At 48.9% G+C, this 20,805-nt stretch overlaps 2 protein-coding genes across 3 annotated transcripts in view; one reads left to right on the forward strand and one right to left on the reverse strand.

Annotated features, from left to right (window-relative positions):
- The window catches only part of slc7a10a (solute carrier family 7 member 10a), a 39,822-nt gene extending 37,309 nt beyond the window's left edge, over positions 1-2,513 (forward strand). For both annotated transcript variants that reach the window (XM_048231499.1, XM_048231500.1), the window contains 2 exons: positions 169-346; positions 908-2,513. In XM_048231499.1, the coding sequence (XP_048087456.1) occupies positions 169-346; positions 908-1,014 (285 nt within the window). In that variant the 3' untranslated portion in view covers positions 1,015-2,513. The remainder of the gene's footprint in view (positions 1-168; positions 347-907) is intronic.
- Positions 2,514-8,822: 6,309 nt separating this feature from the next.
- Positions 8,823-20,776, reverse strand: lrp3 (low density lipoprotein receptor-related protein 3). The gene is given in 11 exon segments (XM_048232190.1): positions 8,823-10,312; positions 10,408-10,433; positions 11,462-11,594; positions 13,532-13,707; positions 13,710-14,009; positions 15,059-15,637; positions 15,639-15,706; positions 16,006-16,063; positions 16,066-16,207; positions 16,700-16,838; positions 19,860-20,776. Coding segments are annotated over 11 exon segments (2,613 nt in total). The 5' UTR covers positions 19,951-20,776; the 3' UTR covers positions 8,823-9,411.
- Between the last annotated feature and the right edge of the window lie 29 nt (positions 20,777-20,805).

The following is a 20,805-nucleotide window of genomic DNA, read 5'->3' on the forward strand; positions in this document are numbered from 1 at the left end:
TCAGAACATTAATAACGCTTCAGCTTGAAGAATAGGAGTACTGACTGTTCTCTGTCTCTCTTTCTTGTGTGTGTGTGTGTGTGTGTGTGTGTGTGTGTGTGTGTGTGTGTGTGTGTGTGTGTGTGTGTGTGTGTGTGTGTGTGTGTGTGCATGGCTGTGTGTGTCCAGGTGAACCTGCTGGTCCCTCTGAGTTACCTGCTGTTCTGGGCGGTGCTGCTGGTCTTCAGCCTGTACTCGGAGCCTGTGGTCTGTGGTATGGGGCTGGTCATCATGCTGACCGGGGTGCCCATCTACTTCTTCGGTGTCTACTGGGAGAACAAGCCCCAGTGGATGAACTCCATAGTGGGTGAGTGAAGCGTGCACACACACACACACATGCACACACACACATACACACACACACACACGCACACATAGACACACACAAACACACACACACACACACACACCTACATCTTACCTCATGTGGTGGGTGAGTGAGGCCGTCTGTCCTCAGCACTGATCTCTAGCGCCCTCTACTGTCTGCTTGCTGTCATGTCTTAACTTAGAGTTTGTCTGCAGGCTGTTGGCTCACGAACATCATGGATTGCAACAGGTTGCCAGGATCTCTGTTGAGTTGTGATATCTATCAGTTGTGACTGGTTAATATCTCTGTTGTGTTGTGATATCTATCAGTTGTGATTGGTTAATATCTCTGTTGTGTTGTGATATCTATCAGTTGTGACTGCTTAATGTCTCTGTTGTGATGTGATATCTATCAGTTGTGATTGGTTAATAACTGTTGTAACAGGTAGACCCAGATCTGTGATGCGATAGGTTGGTATCTGTCTGTAGTGATTGTCTGCTGTTGATGTGTGCTGTGATTGGCTGCCACTGCTGACGTGTTCTGTGATTGGCTTTGTTGCAGAGGTGCTGACGTACGTTGGACAGAAGCTGTGCTACGTGGTGTTCCCTCAGGAAGACCCCTTGGACACGAGCGCCCAGATAGAGCTGGAGGAAAAATCTGAGCTGTGATTGGCCAGCTGAGCCCCCCACACTCCCTTTGACCCCTCCAGGGATATTCACCTACATGAGACTCCTTCAGTCGTCCTCCTCCCTCTCCCATGTCAAGCAGCCCTTGCCCTCACACACACACACACACACACACACACACACACACACACACAAACTGAACTCTACCCTTCCTGAAGAATAGTTCCACTGCCCTCTACCCTTCCTGAAGGACAGTTCCACTGCTCTCTACCCTTCCTGTTTCAATCACCTGGTCCTGATTGTTCTGTCCCGTAGCGCTGGGTGGGGCGTGTGTGCGGTGCGGCGCGCGTGTCCGGTCACGGTCCAGGTTGTGTGTTTATTGTGCCTTGTGAAGACTAAGTTTTCTTTTCGTCTCTTCTGTAGGAGTGAGTGCGATTCTGCTCATCCCTGACAGACGCGGATGCTAGCTGTTGGATTATAGTTTAATCTGCCGTGTAGTCCCAATCTAGTTTGGCTTCTAGTCCGCAGGATGTGGAGGTTGTGCCTAGCATGTCTCAGACGACGGCCCAGGCTGTTTCAGAAGCAGCGTGGACGTCCATTAACCCTTTGTACTCATCTTCCCTTCTGAGCAATATCTGAAGCACAAGTGACCCGGTGCAGACCTGCTGCCCAGTCCCCGACGCCCTGGCGTCCACCTTCTCCTCAGAGTTTAACTCTAACGCCCGGCGTCCACCTTCTCCTCAGAGTTTAACTCTAACGTCGATGCTAACCATGACTAGCACACTGTGCAGTGCGGCCGAGCTGCCCCGGCTGCCCCGCTGCGTTCCGTTATAATGACCCGTATGCTGCTCTGCTGGTTCTACCCTCCTGCTGCCCATACAAGAGGGCATCTGCACACAGGGGACAACATGTGCCAGAGGGGAGGGGCAACAGTGTGGCAGTGGGAAGGGGGGGGGGGCAGTCCTGCCATAACCCTCAGCAGCTGGAGGGGCAGTTCTGCAATAACGCTCTTCAGCTGGTGCTGCCAGTCTGAGGTTTAAAGCCCCCCACACACACACAAACATACACTGCCCCTGAGGCTATTCACTCACACACTTCCTGTTACGCCAATATGCAGAGATTATTGGCTAAGGGAGATTATGACTAATTAAACTTAAAATGTGATTGGTTGAATGAGATGCCAGTCTTCCTAAGGGCCAGCTCCAGGTCCATTTTACACTGCCCAGTTCCATTTACCGTACAAGGACAGTGTGGGCCTGCCAAACCACACACACACACACACAGGCACACGTACTTGTGGGTTTGCCCGTGCCAGTCTTCCCTCCTGTGCCTCTCTGTGTGTCCCGTAGGGGGTGCCCCTGCGCTGGAATCAGCCTTGTAAATACAGTGTACAGAAAAGCATCAAGGTGATGCCATTCCTGACGTAAGTGTCAAACGTGTGAATTATACTGAGGAACGTTGATGGTCTCGTTATTTTGATTTGTAAAAGTGTTATTAGCATATTAATGAATAGCTTATTAAATAATTCCGAGAGAAACAAATATTGTGTGTCTGAGTGTTTTTTTCACATGAAAGGAGACCAGTCAGACACGTCAGTCAATCAAGTCAGACAGACAATCAGACAGATAGTCAGTCAGACAGACAGGTCAGATGGACAGACAGAGTCTGCAGTGCCCCAAAGGGTCAGTTCAAGCCGAGATCAGGGCTGTGGTCAGATCAGCTGTTTCGCTTTGGTCTTTTCCAAATCCCAATACATTCTCCATCACTTCTTTCTTTGACCTCATGACTGTTGCCATGGAGGTCAGGGAAGAGTGGTGGAGGAGAGGAGAGGACACAGGACATAATTTATGGACCATCTGACCGCAGACCGCAGCTCAAAGTTAGAGCAGTCACAGTAAACATCACCACTCTCAAAGTTAGAGCAGTCAGAGTAAACATCACCACTCACACAGCTGGAGCAGAGTAAACATCACCACTCCCACAGAGCAGTCACAGTAAACATCACCACTCCCACAGAGCAGTCACAGTAAATATCACCACTCACAGTTAGAGCAGTCACAGTAAACATCACCACTCTCACAGATAGAGCAGTCACAGTAAACATCACCACTCTCACAGAGCAGTCACAGTAAACATCACCACTCCCACAGAGCAGTCACAGTAAACATCACCACTCTCACAGTTAGTGCAGAGTAAACATCACCACTCCCACGACTATGTTTACATGCACTCCAGTATCCCGGGTGTGAGGCTTATCCCCATTTTTATCATATTCAGGATATGGTGTTTACATGACGACACAGGAAATGGTGTTTACATGACGACACAGGGACATGGTGTTTACATGACGACACAGAGACACAGTGTTGACAGAGAAACCCGGTTATTAATAACCCTGTATATGTGATGAATACCAGTATCCTGGCTACCAACAAGTACTCCACCTACCATAACCGCGTCAATCAAAACTGGGATAAGGGCTTATCCAGGGTTCTGCAATCGGGATATGATGTTCAAATGCACAGGTACAAAACCGGGATACTTCAAAATCCTGAACATACTGGATACAGGATACTGAAGTGCATGTAAACACCATCACTAAGGGGCAGTTAGAGTAGAGGTCACCAGATCACTCACAGAATCACAGAGAGGGACAGTTACAGAGATCACCACTCTCACAGACGGGTAGTAAGAGATCAAGACTCTCTCAGAGGGGCAGTTAGAGGTCATGACTGAGAGATCACGACTCTCAGAGGGGCAGTTAGAGCAAGTGGTGGACAGTAAGGAGGTAAATGTAATTCGTTACTGAACTTGAGTAACCTTTTCAAATATCTGAACTTCCATTTTGGGGGACTTTAAAGGCCAATTTATAGTCCAGGGGACAAAAATGGATGATGGTTAACAACAGGCAAAAACTCCAAAAAGCTATCTACTGACAAGGTAATGTTTCACGATTCCTGCAAGATTTGTCGGGCCGCCGTTCTTGAAGTTGCATGGCTGGTTTTCTCAGTAGCAACTACATCTATGCTGAGGTGACCGATTCGCCTATTACAAGTTTACCATCAAATTGGCTTCATAAAGGGTATATTAAGGTGAAAATCTTGCATAGTGATAATACAATATTAAGAGTTTTTTTCCTTAAAATAATGTTTCCAAAATCATTTTGATAAACATATACTCCTAATAGGGCGAATGCCCCTCTGTGCACAGCAGGGTTATTGCTTATTGGTTATTGTAAAATAGCCACAGGAACTTGCTGTTCGAGTAGAATCACTGCCCTGGAACACAAAAAGGGTAGGATCACACCTCCGGAACACAAAAAGAGTAGGATCACTGCTCCGGAACACAAAAAGGGTAGGATCACACCTCCGGAACACAAAAAGGGTAGGATCACTGCTCCGGAACACAAAAAGAGTAGGATCACTGCTCCGGAATACAAAAAGGGTAGAATCACTGCTCCGGAACACAAAAAGGGCGCAACAGTCAAGATGACAGCAGAAGAGTGCTAAGAGAAATGATGGAAAGTTCTGGATTAAACTGGCCTAGAGTTCCGCCATCACAGCGGACCAATTAGAGTTCTGGATTAAACTGGCCTAGAGTTCCGCCATCACAGCGGACCAGTTAGAGCAGACAGACTAGAGAATCTCGCTGCTATATCTCACGGCCCACCACTCACACACACCCAACACACACATGCAGAAGATTTGGGAAAACCATATGCGGACACAGCAAATCATGTGTAAGACGACCCCACATGTTTAAAGGCATGTACCCTGACACACACACACACACACACACACACTCTTTCACAAAGGGAAATAAAGTCATAATAAATCCAGTATAAGCTTTGCTAACTGAACTAGGCAGGGTATTATTGTATGAGTAGGACTGCTAGCTGTGAGTGGCAGGGTATTACTGTATATAAGTATATGTATATATACTCTTTTGATCCCGTGAGGGAAATTTGGTCTCTGCATTTATCTCAATCCGTGAATTAGTGAAACACACTGCGCACAGTGAACACACAGTGAGGTGAAGCACACACTACAGTAATCTCTGCGCAGTGAGCTGCCTGCAACAACAGCGGCGCCCAGGGAGCAGTGAGGGGTTAAGTGCCTTGCTCAAGGGCACTTCAGCCATGGCCTACTGGTCGGGGTTCAAACCGGCAACCCTCCGGTTACACAAGTACGAAGTGCTAACCAGTAGGCCACGGCTGCTAGCTGTGAGAGGCAGCAGTGTTTCCCCTACAATGTATTTAACAGCGGCGCAGCGCCGCCGCTGGATTTTCAGCGCCGCTGCAACATAATATCACGAGATTCACTTAACACACTGTAAAAGCACAACGCCAACGCGTCATCTCGAAATTGTTTTCTGAAAGTCTTGAGTAAGTTTAGTGCATCAAATCCGCACTTAGCCTCTCATTATTCAGGACATATATGCGGCATGAAGTGTCAGGTGATTACAAGCCCAAAGACAAGTCTGCAGCCCATATGGCTAGCCTACGTTCTGAACACGGTTACATTGTTTAGCTATCCGACTGATGGGGTCTTGCTCCGCCACAGTGTAGCCTATGGTGTCATCGCTTCACTTGTAGGTTACACAATAAATAGCCTACTTATAGGCCTGGTGACAATAAAAAATGATATTAGTTATATTTCATCACGAAGCTGTTTGTATGCCGTGAATTCGCTTGTAGCCTATGCCATATGTTAAGCTTGAGCAATTCCTCTGATCCAAAGCCTGCTTTGACACATTGACACTAATGTGAAACATGCATCCTCCTCTCCTAGCCTACATCAAATAAAAGAAACCAATTCATGATTACCAAATGAATTTAACATGGGGGTTTGTTGCGATTTAGCCTACTGTTGTGATCACGGTTCTTTCTGCTGATTGATTTACCCGTGTCGTCAACTCTGAGAACTCTTGCTCCGCTGACAATTTTATCCAGAGAGCTGATTTCCCAAAGATGAGCCTCCATCAACATTCAACGACAAATTATTAAAACGTAAGTAATGCAATAGAGTAAACCAATGTGCTACAAGGTGTATGGTCTTAACGTTAATTGTAGCCTAGACTTGTAACGTTAGCGTAGGGCTATATGTAATGTTTGCATGGGAAAGCTAGGCGAACACAGTCTAGGCCTGTTTAAACTGTCTGATAGTTAAAGGAAATATGAGCATATGTTGGCAAAAATACGATAGCCTAAATTCTGTCCACTTAGCTATAATAGGCTATCACAAACAGACCTTTTCTACGTTTACGGCATTAGACATATAGGAGCCTACATTCTCTTATCAGAAAGACGTGTTCTCATAACTTCAGCGTTCTCTTGACGGTGAGACGAACGGTCGCACTTCAATCAAGTAGCCTAGGTCTTTTTCGAGTTAATTGTGAGTGAGTTGTATGGTAACTGTGGGAGTGATGTAGAAGAAAAGTGAGTATTTACTTTTTATACGTGGGTTTGTTGTTTTGGGACTGAAAATGGACTACAAGGAGAGCATCTGGCTACGTGCATGCGTGTCAGCATTAATGGCCCCCACAATTCAATTCAATTACCAAAGAGCCTTAGAGATGTTCTTTGAAAAGCCCAGAAAAATTAAGTGCTCGCAGATTGGGTGTGGCCTTTGCCATTAAGACAAATTTAAATAAATTGTAAATAATCTTTTTCTGGGTTGTGCCATTTCATTTTTCTTCTATCATTTTTAACCAATAATGTAAAAGAAAGCTGAAAATGTCCACAAAAGAAACACGAAGGTATGATATAAAAATTTTTTTTAAAAATGCGCAACCACCCACCATGTCCTATTCTCTACACCTGACTATCATATGCATTTGTCATGTATACAGACCTTACTGTCCTGTATTTGACCCTAGGCAGATGGGTCAGGCCCTTGAGTTGTGGATCTGCTCGAGGTTTCCTCCTATATGTATCTCCAATTCTAGGGAGTTTTTCCTCGCCCCTGTTACCCATGGGCCTTCTTTTCTTTTCTTTTCTTCTTTTTCTCTGATTGTCTACACTTTGTAAAGCGCTATGATCCTGTACATGTGTAATGTTTTGCCACTCTATAAGCACAATTAAATTGACAATTAAAATTACTGTATGGTAGGACTGCTAGCTGTGAGAGGCAGGGTATTACTGTATGACAGTGGTCCCCAAACTTTTTCTTCTGAGGGCCAGCTCGCTATGCCTGGCTCTAAGAGAGGGACAGAGACTCGGAGTATATCAGTAACCATAAATATCTTAGAACTGTGAACAACAGCAGTCTACCTTAGTTGAATATTCCATTACATTTAATCATAGGCTACTGCAATTTAATACCATTGTTAGCTGTGTTTATATTGCCATCATGCCATATCAGTGTAAAATGTAGCTCAAATGAAACTACAAATGAAAATACTAATAAAAGACAAAAGTATATTTTATTCAAAATGTGTGAACTCTGAACTCTGTGTCTTTGCCTTCACAGCTCAAGTTGTGAACAAGCAATATCCTACAAATAATTTAAAGTTCTCAAACTATGAGAGGTTTATGAAGTGCTGACAAAAACATCTGAAATGACCACTTTCACTCACCTTATGAGAACTTTGTGAATTGTGGATTTGAATGAACATTTGAACGAGTGGATAAAAAATAGAAATAATTATCCCAGAAAGACCCAGAAATAAGACTTGAATAGAAGTTAATTAGTTATTAACAATTAATTGATAAACTTTTAGAATACTTTTGAGCACAGATGCAGTTAGCATTGGCCTCTTACATTGTTTGCAGGTAGCCCAGCCAAAACGACCACCAGTGGACAAAAAGAGTATTACATGTGTACAGTTAAGACTCGCCATAGACAATGAATGGGGGAAATTACGGAGGTAATAGTTTGACGATGTCGGGCCAGATGCTATATACCACGGACATGTTTTGGGGGGCCACCCAAAATGAGGTGGTGGGCCGTAGTTTGGGGACCACTGCTGTATGAGTAGGACTGCTTCAGTGCCGTGGGCAGATAAGACTCCCTCTGATCACTAGTGGCAACAGAACACACACGCATTAGCAGAACTGGCTGACCATGATGAATCACACAGCAACACTTGAATTTTCCCTGGGGATCAATAAAGTATCTATCTATCTATCTATCTATCTAACACACCTCCACACGTCTGCTGTTACAGCACCAACAGTGACACCTGGTGGTGGAAGTGGGAATTACATCTGCATGTGGTTCAACCAAAGATTATACATAGGCGGCACAAGATCTTTCATCAGGAGCCCCTTCCGGGAACCCAGATCGCACGAGGGGGGGCAAAATCCCCCTTTATGCAGAGCAGAGGCAGTGACTGTTCCATTGAAGTCTATGGCCATAGCTCAGAATTTCACCACATATGCTAAGATCTCAGTTCTATAGAGTTAGGAATGTGAATTTGGGCACATTTCCATGATCCTCAAACCCTTCTGATCATTTCAGGTACATTTTTAGCATTTTTGAGCATTCCAGGCTGGAGAAAATCGACCTCATATCAGGTGTGCGCCTGTTATTTATTCTGCTGCTGCTGTTGGCTGGTTGCTGTGTAAGCCAGCTGAGAACTGTCTGACAGGTGGAACGTCATCAATACGTCGACACGCCTATTTATGCAGACAGGACTTGATCTCCATTTCACGCCCATAGACATGAACTACAATGAAGTATCTGAGTCCGCCTATGTATAATCCTTGACTTAACACCTCAACCCAACACTTAACATGATGATACAGAGAGAGGCGATCTCTCAGGGCTGATCTGAGATCAGCTCTCCATCACAGACCTGTGCACTGAGGACTGCTTCCTGGTATGTAAGGACACATTGCACTGGAACACTGAGGGTTTTTTCCTGACTTTTATTGATGCTGTGTGATGGTGTGGGTGGATATGAAGAGGTCACTTTTAAAGACAAGCTGCTTCTGGACGATGGATGGATGTAAACTTGACATGGATGTGTGTGTGTGTGGAACTCCTGTGGTAAGTACATAATTTGTGACAGCCACATGATATGGTCACATGACAGTCAGTCCCAATGGGTTAGAAGTCTCTTTAGAAGCACCGACAGCACGGAGGCGTCACTTAGCAACGGCAGTGTTTCAATGATGGAACCTTGGTGACATTCTAAAGGCATTGTTCTAACGCTGAGTGTTCCAGCGTGGTAGCCTAGAAACAGCACGGCTCTAGCTCTCCCCCAAGGCCACCGAGACTCTGGGAGCTATCAGTCCCATCCAACCACTGGCTGGGAGAGGAGGAGAGAAAGAGACAGAGTTAGAGAAAAGAGAGAAAGAGGGAGAAAGAAAAAAGAGAGGGGAGTGTGATTAGAGGAAGAACGAGTGGAAGAATGACAGGAGAGAGAGGGATGGGTGGGGATCTGTCATGTCAACATTCGAGAGAAAAGGATAGTGTGTGTATGTGTGTGTGTGTGTCAAGTGATGAGCAGCGTGCCTTCCTGCTCGTCCCCTGAGCTGCTTGTGATTGACAGGTCATTAGAGTCCCTCCTCACCCCTGACGCTTCTCTTTGTTTGTCCTCCGTTGGCGTGGTCACCGCAGGGCTTTTCGGCCCACCCACCACCTGCTGTCTCTGGCTCTGATTGGCCGGCAGGGGAAGGGGTGTGTCTGGGGAGCTGAGGGGGGAGTGGCCTCTAGACGGGTAGTTGATCAGAGCCACACCCCGCAGGTGGGCGGCTAACGCCAGGGCCCTCCTCCTGGCTGTGAGTGTGTGTGTGTGTGTGCATGTGTCTGTGTCTGTATCCCTGTGTGTGTGTGTGTGTGAGTGTGAGTGTGCAGCGAGTGCCAGGGCCCGTCTTCTGGCTGGACGGTGGCGGTAGATGAGCGGACCGATCCTGGGGCTCTGGAGCTCGGGGGCCTCGTCCTCTGCAGCCTGCCCAGGAGAAGAGCCTCTAGCTGGGCCGCCGTCCTGCCCCGCCTGGGCGTCTGAGCTGGAGGAGTCCGAGGAGGAGGACAAGGGGGACACCGGCGAGACTGCAGAGCCAGCGGACTCAGGGGTGATGGGAGAGTCAGGTGTGTCAGGTGAATCTGGGGAGTCACGGGAATCAGGTGAAATAGCTGAGACAGGTGACAGGGGTGAGCCGGGAGACTCGGGCGACTCCGGTGAGTCAGGTAAGCAGTGTGTGTGTGAATGTGTGTGTGCGTGTGTGTGGGGGGGAGCGTGGCAGAGCGCTGCGAGCCCCAGGGCTGCGGCCGAGCAGGGCGAGGGGGTGGTGTCCGTGTGTGTGTGGGGGTGTGTGTCGCCGGCGGGGGGCGCCAGGGGGGCTATTCCCGAGGGGGGGGTCAGCAGTGGGATGTGACCTCGGGTGAGGGAGCCGCTGTGGAACAAGACGATTCAAGCGCCTTGACCCAGGCGTCGCCGGACGGCGAGCGGCGGGAGGAGCGGACGGGCGAGCTGGGACGGGCTGCTCGCTAAAAATGATTCTGGAGCATGGACACCTGAGAGAGGAGGAGAGAGGAGGAGAGGAGAGGAGGAGGAGAGGAGAAAAGGAGAGGAGGAGAGAAGAGGAGAGGGGGAGGAGAGGAGAGGAGAGGAGGAGAGAAGAGGAGAGGAGAGGAGGAGAGGTGGAGGAGAGGACAGGAGAGGAGAAAAGGAGAGGAGGAGAGAAGAGGAGAGGAGGAGAGGACAGGAGAGGAGAAAAGGAGAGGAGGAGAGAAGAGGAGAGGAGAGGAGGAGAGGTGGAGGAGAGGACAGGAGAGGAGAAAAGGAGAGGAGGAGAGAAGAGGAGAGGAGGAGGAGAGGACAGGAGAGGAGGAGAGAAGAGGAGAGGAGGAGAGGAGGAGAGGACAGGAGAGGAGAAAAGGAGAGGAGGAGAGAAGAGGAGAGGGGAGAGAGGAGAGGAGAGGAGAAGAGGAGAGGGGAAGGAGAGTAAAGGAGGTGGAGAGGAGAGGGGGGGAGAAAAGGAGTAAGAGGAGGAGAGGAAAAAAGGAGAAGAGGAAGAAAAGAGAGCAGGAGAGCAGAGGAGTAGAAGAGAGAAGGAGAGGAGGAAGAAAGAAGGAGAGAAGAGAGGAGAGGAAAAGGAAGAGAGGAGTGAGAGAAAAGGAGAGAAGAAGAAGAAGAATTGATTGCTTTGAGGTTTGGGTTTGGGTTTGAGGTGGGAGGTTTAAGGTGGGAGGGCTGCACTGGGCAGGACTAAACACACTTGTGGGCTTTAACCACACGCTCTCAAGAGCCCCCAGCCAACAAGCATTTCTTTCAGTTATACACACACACACACACACACACACACACACACTGTGAACACGGGCATATCAGGTAACAGTGGACAGAGAAGGATGACCGAGAGATGGAAATGGAGATGGAGCAGGATGGACACACACACACACACACACACACACACCCACCACACGACGTTCTTGGGGCCACACACATACAAATACACACACACACACAAACATCTAACACATGCACACACACACACACACAAATACACACATACACAAACACACACACACACACACGTTACCTGGTTGGGGTTGTAGACAGGGAAATCGTCCACAGGTGGAATGAGGCCTTGGGCGATCAGCTGCCCATAAGAGGGCGGAGCCTCCCTCTGGACAAACTCCGCCTCCATGCGAGTCATCTGTGTCTCGAAAGCCCTGAAGAGAGCAAAGGCAAACATCAGTGTGTGTGTTTGCGTCTGTGTGTGTATGTGTGTGTGTGTGTATGTGTGTACAGTACATGTGTGTATATGTGTGTGTGTGTGTGTGTGTGTGTGTGTGTGTGTGTGTACATGTGTACATGTGTGTGTGTGTGTGTGTGTGTGTGTGTGTGTGTGTGTGTTTGCGTTTGCGTCTGTGTGTGTATGTGTGTACATGTGTGTGTGTGTGTGTGTATGTGTGTGTGCATGTGTGTGTGTGTGTACATGTGTACATGTGTGTGTAAGCACCTGTAAAAGCTGACAATTTAATAACCTGTACTGTATTTACTCCATGTACCAGAATGCTTTGTAACTTACTTACTACTGTGATTTACTACATTCTGTGTGTGAACCAATCAAATGTCTTTGTTTGTTTTGCTTTTATTTGAATTCGTTTAAGCAGCCAATGATTATTTGTAATTTGTTTATGCCACAAATCAAGAGGGAATGTGAAGGTTCCATCTCCTCGAGAGGAGAAGGCTCGTGGGTCACGGTCCGGTTTGCACCCGGAGAGAGAGGATACTTTGCTGCCTGTAGTTTGTGGAGACCCATTGGACAAGTTCATAGGCCCACTTTACCCCAGAACATCAGCATTGTACTTGCTTACCCCTTCTTTTAAGTTACCGGTCTGCTATTATTTTGTCTAGCTAGCTATTTGTTCAGTGCTATTCATATATCTATGAGTGCTATAGCTGAAGCTATCCTGACCTGGGTAGCTGACCCAAGCTAGTTCCTGTTGCATTCTCCTTCGGAGACGGATCATTTAGTGCTCGCGCTGGGCCCACCGAGCCAGACTCTTAAGGACAACTGCGTTTTGCCTCCTCCGTGCTGAGCCCACCGGAGTGTTAACCGCCAACTACCCGCTGCTGCTGTTGAGGGGTGTGCACTGCAGGCTGACTGCAGCAATATCCTCCACCGGAGTCGCGATCCTCGGCTAGCTGGGACATAGCTGCCTCCTCGATTCCTCTGTGTCAGGACTGAGATGGAATCTCCGGTTCTGAGGATCGGGAGTAACGCCAACTGCACTTACACTGACACACGCACGACGCTCGCCTCTGCTTGATCACCGGCGAAGTTGAGAGCCGCTCAGCGTTGCTGTCCTGCCTGCAGCCCAGAGAGCCGTCCTGTGCACCAATCGAGCCCAAACGGCCAGCGCTTGGGGGTTGGGGTTTTATTTGATTATAGATGATTAATAATAATTGTTGTGATTGGTATATTCTTGTGATTTAACTTGACTTGTGTATATTGTATTGTCTCCACACTGGTCTCTGTTTAGCTTAACCTTTTAACGCTACTCATATCTGCTTAACGCTCGGTTTTCCCCCTTGAGTGAATTGTTCAAGCCCCCGACATTTGTCAGCTTTTGGGTTGTCATTGTCCACGACGCATATTATCAAATAAATATTTAATTATTATATTTCCTTATATCCAGGGTGTATTGGCAATTCATTTAACTACCTTCACCACACTCAGTCTTATTATTTTCACATTGATTATTTAAATTTCTGTAGGAATACACTATACACGAGCCATACGGTAAGTGTAGTATTTTACAGTGGAGGCAATCAGCTATTCAATTGAATTTATTGTCTGTAATTGTTAGCCCACTGGTATTCAGGAATCCCAGCCAGCTCACCCATTCCACCGCTGAGACCTTCAGGATCCTGTTTTGCTTCCATTTAATTAATTGTTTATGCATTGTATTAGTGCCTGTGCACACACCCGTTAAGAAGGGGTTACGTGTGTGTGTGTGTGTGTGTGTGTGTGTGTATGCATGCATGTGTGTGTGTGTGTACCTGTACACCTGTTCCTCAGTGTGTACAGTTTGAAAGCGCAGCCCAGTGCTGTGTGTGTGTGTGTGTGTGTGTATGCATGCATGTGTGTGTGTGTGTGTACCTGTACTCCCTGTTCCTCAGCGTGTACAGTTTGAAAGCGCAGCCCAGTGCGATGACCAACAGCAGGCTGCAGACGAGGCTGCCGATGATGGCGGCGGTGATGACCTTGCGCGGGACGCTGGTCAGGCACTCTCGCTCGTCGCTGCCGTCGCTGCAGTCGTCCTGCCCCGTCGTCGCAGCGCCCACTGCTCGGACACGCAGCGCTTGCTGGCGCAGCGGAAGCTGCCCGGCTGGCAGGAGGCGCAGTTCTTCTCGTCCCCGCCACCTGGACACTGCTTTTGGCTGTCGCAACGCTCCTCGGCCGCGTAGCAGGACCCCCCCGCGCCGCCGCCCTCGCACGGGTAAGCGCCCGCCGAGCACCCTGGGCAGCCCTCCTCGTCACGGCCGGAGGGGCAGTGCCAGTAGCCATCACAGCGCTGGTGCCCGGAGAAGCAGCCTTGGTCACCGCCACATGGCGTGTCACCCGGGAAACAGTAGCCCTGCCGGACACAACACACACATCAACACGACATCTGGACATCAGTGTGCATACCCTACTTACCACACACACACACACACAAACACACACACACACACACACACACACACACACACACACTACAGTGCATCATACAGTACAATTCAGAACACAACAATGCATCCTAACAAGCACAAGAAACAAACAAATTTCTTTTTTGTCTGTTCTAATTTCTAACTTCAAGTCTGTATGAAAAATGACCTTCCATGATACACTGGACATATTTAACCTATGAAGTCAAACACAGAGAGATATAGTATTGCACAGTTGGTCAGTCATGACCACTCATCCTCGTCTGCATGTCTGTGTGTGTGTGCTCTGGGTGCGGCACGGTACAGGAGGGTCATCTGTGTGTGTTGTAATGGTGTAACGGGTGTAACGGTACACACACATCACGGTGTGGTATGTACCTTGACACTGAAGTCACGGCTCAGTTCATTTTCAATACAATAAGCCTGTAGGTACTGCTAATCTAAAATTCACTGACAATATTTTTGATGCACAATGGGAAGAGTATTTTTAACAAGGTGTCAAATGTGTTTTGCCATTAATTGAGTAAACTGACATATGGTCTGCTACTTACTATGTTTGTGTGGGAACTCGAGTTTGAAACAGTTTCAAGTAAAAAAGCCTGTTGATTACTGTGTAATCACTGCATTTGGTAAATTCAGTATGCAACCTGTATTGAACCTAATGTCCTGTACCAAAGCGGTTTAGTGCGAATATGCTAACCTTTACACGCCTATTTGTGTGTGTGCATGTGTGTGTGTGTGTGTGTTCATGTGTGTGTGTTCATGTGTGTGTGTGTGTGTGTGTGTGTGTGTGTGTCTGTGTGTGTGTGTGTGTGTGTACCATATTTGCGTGTGTGTGTGTGTGTACCATATTTGTGTCTGTGTGTGTGTGTGTGTGTACCATATTTGTGTGTGTGTGTGTGTGTGTGTGTGCATGGGTGTGTGTGTGCATGGGTGTGTGTGTGTGTGTGTGTGTGTGTGTGTGTGTGTGCTTGTGTACCTTGGCGCGGTATGAGGCGCTGAAGCCGCGTCCCCTGCTGCCGAATGCGGCGCGGTACAGGAGGGTCATCTGCCCCCTGCTGGACTCCAGCTGCGGTGCGCGGGCATTGTAGTGGTGCGACAGCTCTTGCAGGAGGCGCTCTGGACGCGGGGTCAGCCCGTCGAACACCCGCAGCGCGTCGCCCGGCGCCAGGCGCAGCTCCAGACGCAGCAGCAGCGGCCGAGGGTCCGCTGTGTCCAGCTGCCAGCTGCACCGCCGCTCCGACCACACGCCGGACGCCGGTGGTGGACGCAGGAAGTCAGGCGAGGCGAAGGCGCCGTAGAAGCTGCGCAGGTGCTGGACGCAGGTGGCGGGGTCAGAGGCGGGGTCAGGGGCGCAGGCCAGCTCGTCCGTGCCGTCGGGGCAGTCGCTGGTGCCGTCGCAGCGCCGCTCGGGGGGCAGGCAGCGCGTGGTCGGACCCAGACGGCACGCCAGCGACCCGCGGGGGCAGAGGTCAAAGGTCGCATCGGTGGGCGGGCTGCGCATTGGGCGCCGTCCGTTTGGTCTCCGCGACTCGCCCTGACCAAGCTGCAGCCACGAAGCGCGGGGACACACTTCCGCTACCGCTGGGAACTCGCCCATACTGGCAGATGCTCTGACCCAAACGCCCTGGACACCGTAATGACCACACGGAATATGAGTTCCCAACTAGGACATCTGTTAGCACCATGTCTGAATGATTCAATCGTTAATGCAACACATATCTTCCCCACCAGTGCACACTTTCACACACCACAAAGGTTTGTTCATCTCGTTACCTGTTCAGGCTTCAGAGTCAACGTGTCTCAATAGATGCTTTACTTAACTAGGAACGTTTCAGAGTGAATGTGTCTCAATGTGCGTGCGTGCGTGCGTGCGTGCGTGCGTGCGTGTGTGCATGCGTGTGTGTGTGTGTGTGCATTCCTCACCTCGTATGTAGGAGAGGCGGAAGCCCTGTGCCTGTCCTGAGGAGTTGGCGCAGGTAAAGGGAAGAGCAGCGCGACGCGTCCCGAGGAGATGAATGGGGCAGCAGCAGGGGTCAAAGACACGGTACTCCCCTGCCACACCGGACCCAGCTGCAGCCAGTCCCCCACACAGCCTGGAGACTCCTCCAGGTCAAAGTTACGGAAACTACGAGAGAGAGAGAGAGAGAGAGAGAGAGAGAGAGAGAGAGAGAGAGAGAGAGAGAGAGAGAGAGAGAGAGAGAGAGAGAGAGAGACAGACACAGAGACACAGAGACACAGAGACACAGAGACACAGAGACACAGAGAGAGAGAGAGAGAGAGAAAGACCATTGTGTAATGGACTCCGAGTCTTTCCAAATGACACAGTTGCACACACAAAATCCCACCCAACCGCACACACACACACACAAGACACCTGAGCAGGACGCTGTGTTTAAAAGAGACGTCCACTAGTCTAGCCCTCCATGAGCAGTGCAGGCCTACAGCGCACGCACACACACACACACACACACACACACACACACACACGTATAAGTCAGGCATCCCCTCCGATGCCAGAGCTGTAACTCATCGTTCTGTTCACAAAACACCCATCCATCAGAGAAGGGCCACACTACATGAGTGGGGCAGCATTTGTGTGTGTGTGTGTGTGCGTTACCTGATGGTGATGACCTCTCCTCTCTCAGCCTGGATGTCCCAGCTGCAGTTGAGTCCGGCGGGGTAGCGCAGTGGCCAGGACGGGCTGAAGATCACCCCTCTCCTCTCATTGTGTACCTCCCCCTGTCCACTGCAGCCCGCTGCCCTCACACACACATACAGATACAGACACACACAGATACACATATACACACACACACAGATACACATGACCACACACACATACACACACACACACAGATACACATACACACACAGATACACATGACCACACACACAGATACACATACACACACACACACACACACACACACACACACACACACACGCGACACACACACACACAGATACACATGCACACACACACACACACAGATACACATGCACACACACACACACACACGTATACACATGCACGGGCACATACACACGAACACAGATACACATGCAAGTGCACACACACACACACATATACACACATACGTATACACACACACACACACGTATACACACACACAAGAAACATTTGAAGAAAGTGTGAGTGACAATATGTATTTGGTACATAAAAAACCTCTTTAATAAATGTGAAGGGAGTTTATGTGTGTGTGTGTGTGTGTGTGTGTGTCTGTGTGTGTGTGTGTGTGTGTGTGTGTGTGTGTGTAGTTGAGATTTACAGAAATCCATTTGTGCTGACATGGCAGAAACAACTCAGAGACTGTGAGTGAAAGAAAGAAGGGGGGATTGATAGAGAGAGAGAGGGAGGGAGAGAGGGAGAGAGAGAGAGATGAAGTACAGGCCGTCAGTGCTCTTCTGTGATGTGTGTTGTTCATCAGACAGAACACCTGCTCAGCATCCCACACACACACACACACACACACACACACACACAGCTCAGTCTGATGACATCACACCTCAGTCTATTCACATTAGTCTCAGCAGATGAGCTCACCTGACTGACTCACCTGGGTCCACCTGCATGACAACACTTATGAAGCCAGCTGATCTGTCTCACACCAGCACTGCACACCAGCTGATCTGGAACCACACTCACATGTGTCAGGGCCACATCAGGGCCTCATCAAGGCCACATTAGGGCCTCATCACGGCCACATCAGGGCCAAATCAGGGCCACATTAGGGCCACATCAGGACCAAATCAGGGCCACATTAGGGCCAAATCAGGGCCACATTAGGGCCACATCAGGACCAAATCAGGGCCACATTATGGCCACATCAGGGCCAAATCAGGGCCAGACCAAGGCCGGCTGCAGTGTGACTGGGGTTTGGAAGTGAGCCTGACAGCTAATGTAGAGAATATCTATTTTGGCAGCAGGACAACAATTACATAGCTTATATGCTGAGCCATAAACACACACACACACACACACACACACACACTCTCAGGCGAGAAGAACTTAGTGGAATGCACAAGGGTGTCCTTTAGTAACCTAAGAGCTCACACCTTCAAAAAGCACCTCTCACACACACGCACACACACGCACACACACACACACACACCCCTGAACCCCACAGGGAAAATTAACATCAGCCAATCACGTGGCTATCGCCATGCCAACAGAGGATATCTGTGTTGCCGACAAGGGCTGGGAGAGAAGAAGAAAGGAGAGGAGACGAAAGGAGAGAAGAGGAGAAAAGAGGAGAGGAGAAATGAGGAGAGAGGAGAAAAGAGGAGAGGAGAGGAGAAAAGAAGAAAGGAGAAATGAGGAGAGAAAACTCACTCACACACATGCAAACGCTCACACACACACACACACATGCATGCAAACGCTCATACACACACACACACACACACACACACACGCACACACACACAGAGTAAGGACTCACAATCTCAACTTCACACACAGTCTCTCTGTGTGTGTGTGTGTGTTTATGTGTGTGTGTGTGTGTGTGTGTGTGCGCGTGTGCGTGTATGTGTGTGCATGTGTGTGTGTGTGTGTGTGTGGAGTGAGAGCCACTTAGGAGCTGACCTAAGAGGGATGATATTTTTAACAGGAGGCCTAGCTGATCACGCTAAATGGGTTTTGATTGGGGAGAAATATGATAGACCAAAATAGACTGCTTGAAGTGCATACATACACGCACACGCACACACACACACACACACACACAGCTTCTGTAGACACTCTTATTGCAGTGCTCTGATCCTGTGTACAGATGTAGAGCAACTGCACACACACACACATACTGCACATACAGAGAGAGAGAGAGAGGTGCTTTTTGGAGGTGTGAGCTCTTAAGTTTCTTAAGGACACCCTTGTGCACTCCACTGAGGGCTTCTCGTCTGGGAGTGTGTGTGTGTGTGTGTGGTAGTCCGAATAACCCTCTAAGACAGGAACTTTACAAAGGTTGCCAACCACAAACATCCTCCACATCAGAGTGTGTGTGTGTGTGTGTGTGTGTGTGTGTTATGTTTGTATTTGTTAGTCTAAATGAGAGCCAGCGCTGGGCTGAGATCCCAGCCTGTCCAGTCCCCTTTGAGAGGTAGGCAAATGTCAGTGCTGCTGGCCTTTTTACAGACTCAGCAGTGGGTGCTCTCATGCCACACAACACACCTAAATGACAAACGTGTTCCTTTTGTTGTGACATCTGAAGTAAACCAGCAGTTTGGGAAAGCTGGACTATACTATGTAAATGCTGGCTGATCAAGTAAGGTGACATCTAGGCAGGGTTTTTAGCCTCGGTATTTCTAAATGAAAAGAGGCTACACGAGCGGAGCCAGGTTAGGACATTGGCTACCTACCTCGGGACAAAAGGACAAAGGACAGGCCACCACTGCCTGGATGCCTGCTGACGTTTATATAAACCTGACTAGTGTTGTTGTAGGCCTACATAATTTGTCCATGGGTTTGTTTGTTGAAGTGGAAAGCGCCTCTGTACCTGCTACAAGTAGCGGTCTGTGCTAATATTATCTAGGGTTGCCTGAGGTGGTCACGATGATCTATTGGCTATGAGAGATATGTCACAACAAATCCATGAAGTGAGCAGGATGTGAACCGCAGAATTTTACATGGGTAGGCTATCTGTAGCCAATATCTATCTGATTGCTTCACTTAAGTGATGATATCACTTAACTGTCAGCGCAAGGCTCCCCGGATCAATGATTTACACATTTAGTGAAATATGAGCCCGTCTACTCACCCGCACAGCCTACAGCGCAGCCGACGCTGAGCAACCACACCAGCAGCGGCCCTGGTGCCATGCTCCCCGTCATCTCACCACAACATGACATTCTTTTGTCATCTTCGCTGAGGCTCCGTGGCCGTCGAAGAGGCTCGCTGTGCAGGCGAATCCCTGCAGTGCGCCGTCAACATGAAGCCCCTGTTCCTGGCGTTAAACGGGTGCGCTCGCGGTTAAATGCAGGTTTGACAGTAACGGGCTGGGTTGGGGGGATGAGGTAACGACTGTGCACACAGCACTTCTCAGAGAGAGAGGGAGGGAGCAGCAGAAAACAAAGTAGCCCCAGCGTTTAATAGCAGCGAAACCAAAAGCTATGGAAAAAAAACGTAACTGCACCGTGAGAGGACAATTAAGCAGTCATTTTAATTTGACAGGAAATCGATCCAACTTTCCTGACATAACCTAATCGGTGTATTTTATTCCCGTTTCGCAGGATGTTCCCAGCTTCTCTGTGAGATCCTCAGCTCTCCGTCCTCCGCTCAGCGTCTGGATGCTTGAGTGATGGGCTACTCCTCCGGCCAGGATGCCTGATCTGCCGCGCACAGACGCGCCACCTCTGCGCCATGTCCCAATCAATCCTTCCCATCAGAGCATGGCTTAGCCTACATTATTTGCAAATTGCAGCAGCAAGACAATTGAAACATCGGCCACAGTTAAATGTTGGAAGGCTACAGAGAAGAAATATAGGCTATCCAACCAACACAGAATAGGCTACAGCAACATCAACACCAAACCGAACCAGTAGGATATGCAGGCTTCAAGCTGCAGGTGTGGGTATAACGGTTAAAAAGCAGATGCTGTTCCAAGGAAATAGCCTAAGTGAGGTTTCTGTCTGAAATGCGCATGAAGTCGACTATGCCTCTCATCTCCTACCTAGAAACTGCTTTCGAGCGCCGGTTAGAGATGA

Source organism: Alosa alosa, chromosome 21 (assembly GCF_017589495.1).
Source record: "Alosa alosa isolate M-15738 ecotype Scorff River chromosome 21, AALO_Geno_1.1, whole genome shotgun sequence".
Taxonomy (NCBI): domain Eukaryota; kingdom Metazoa; phylum Chordata; class Actinopteri; order Clupeiformes; family Clupeidae; genus Alosa; species Alosa alosa.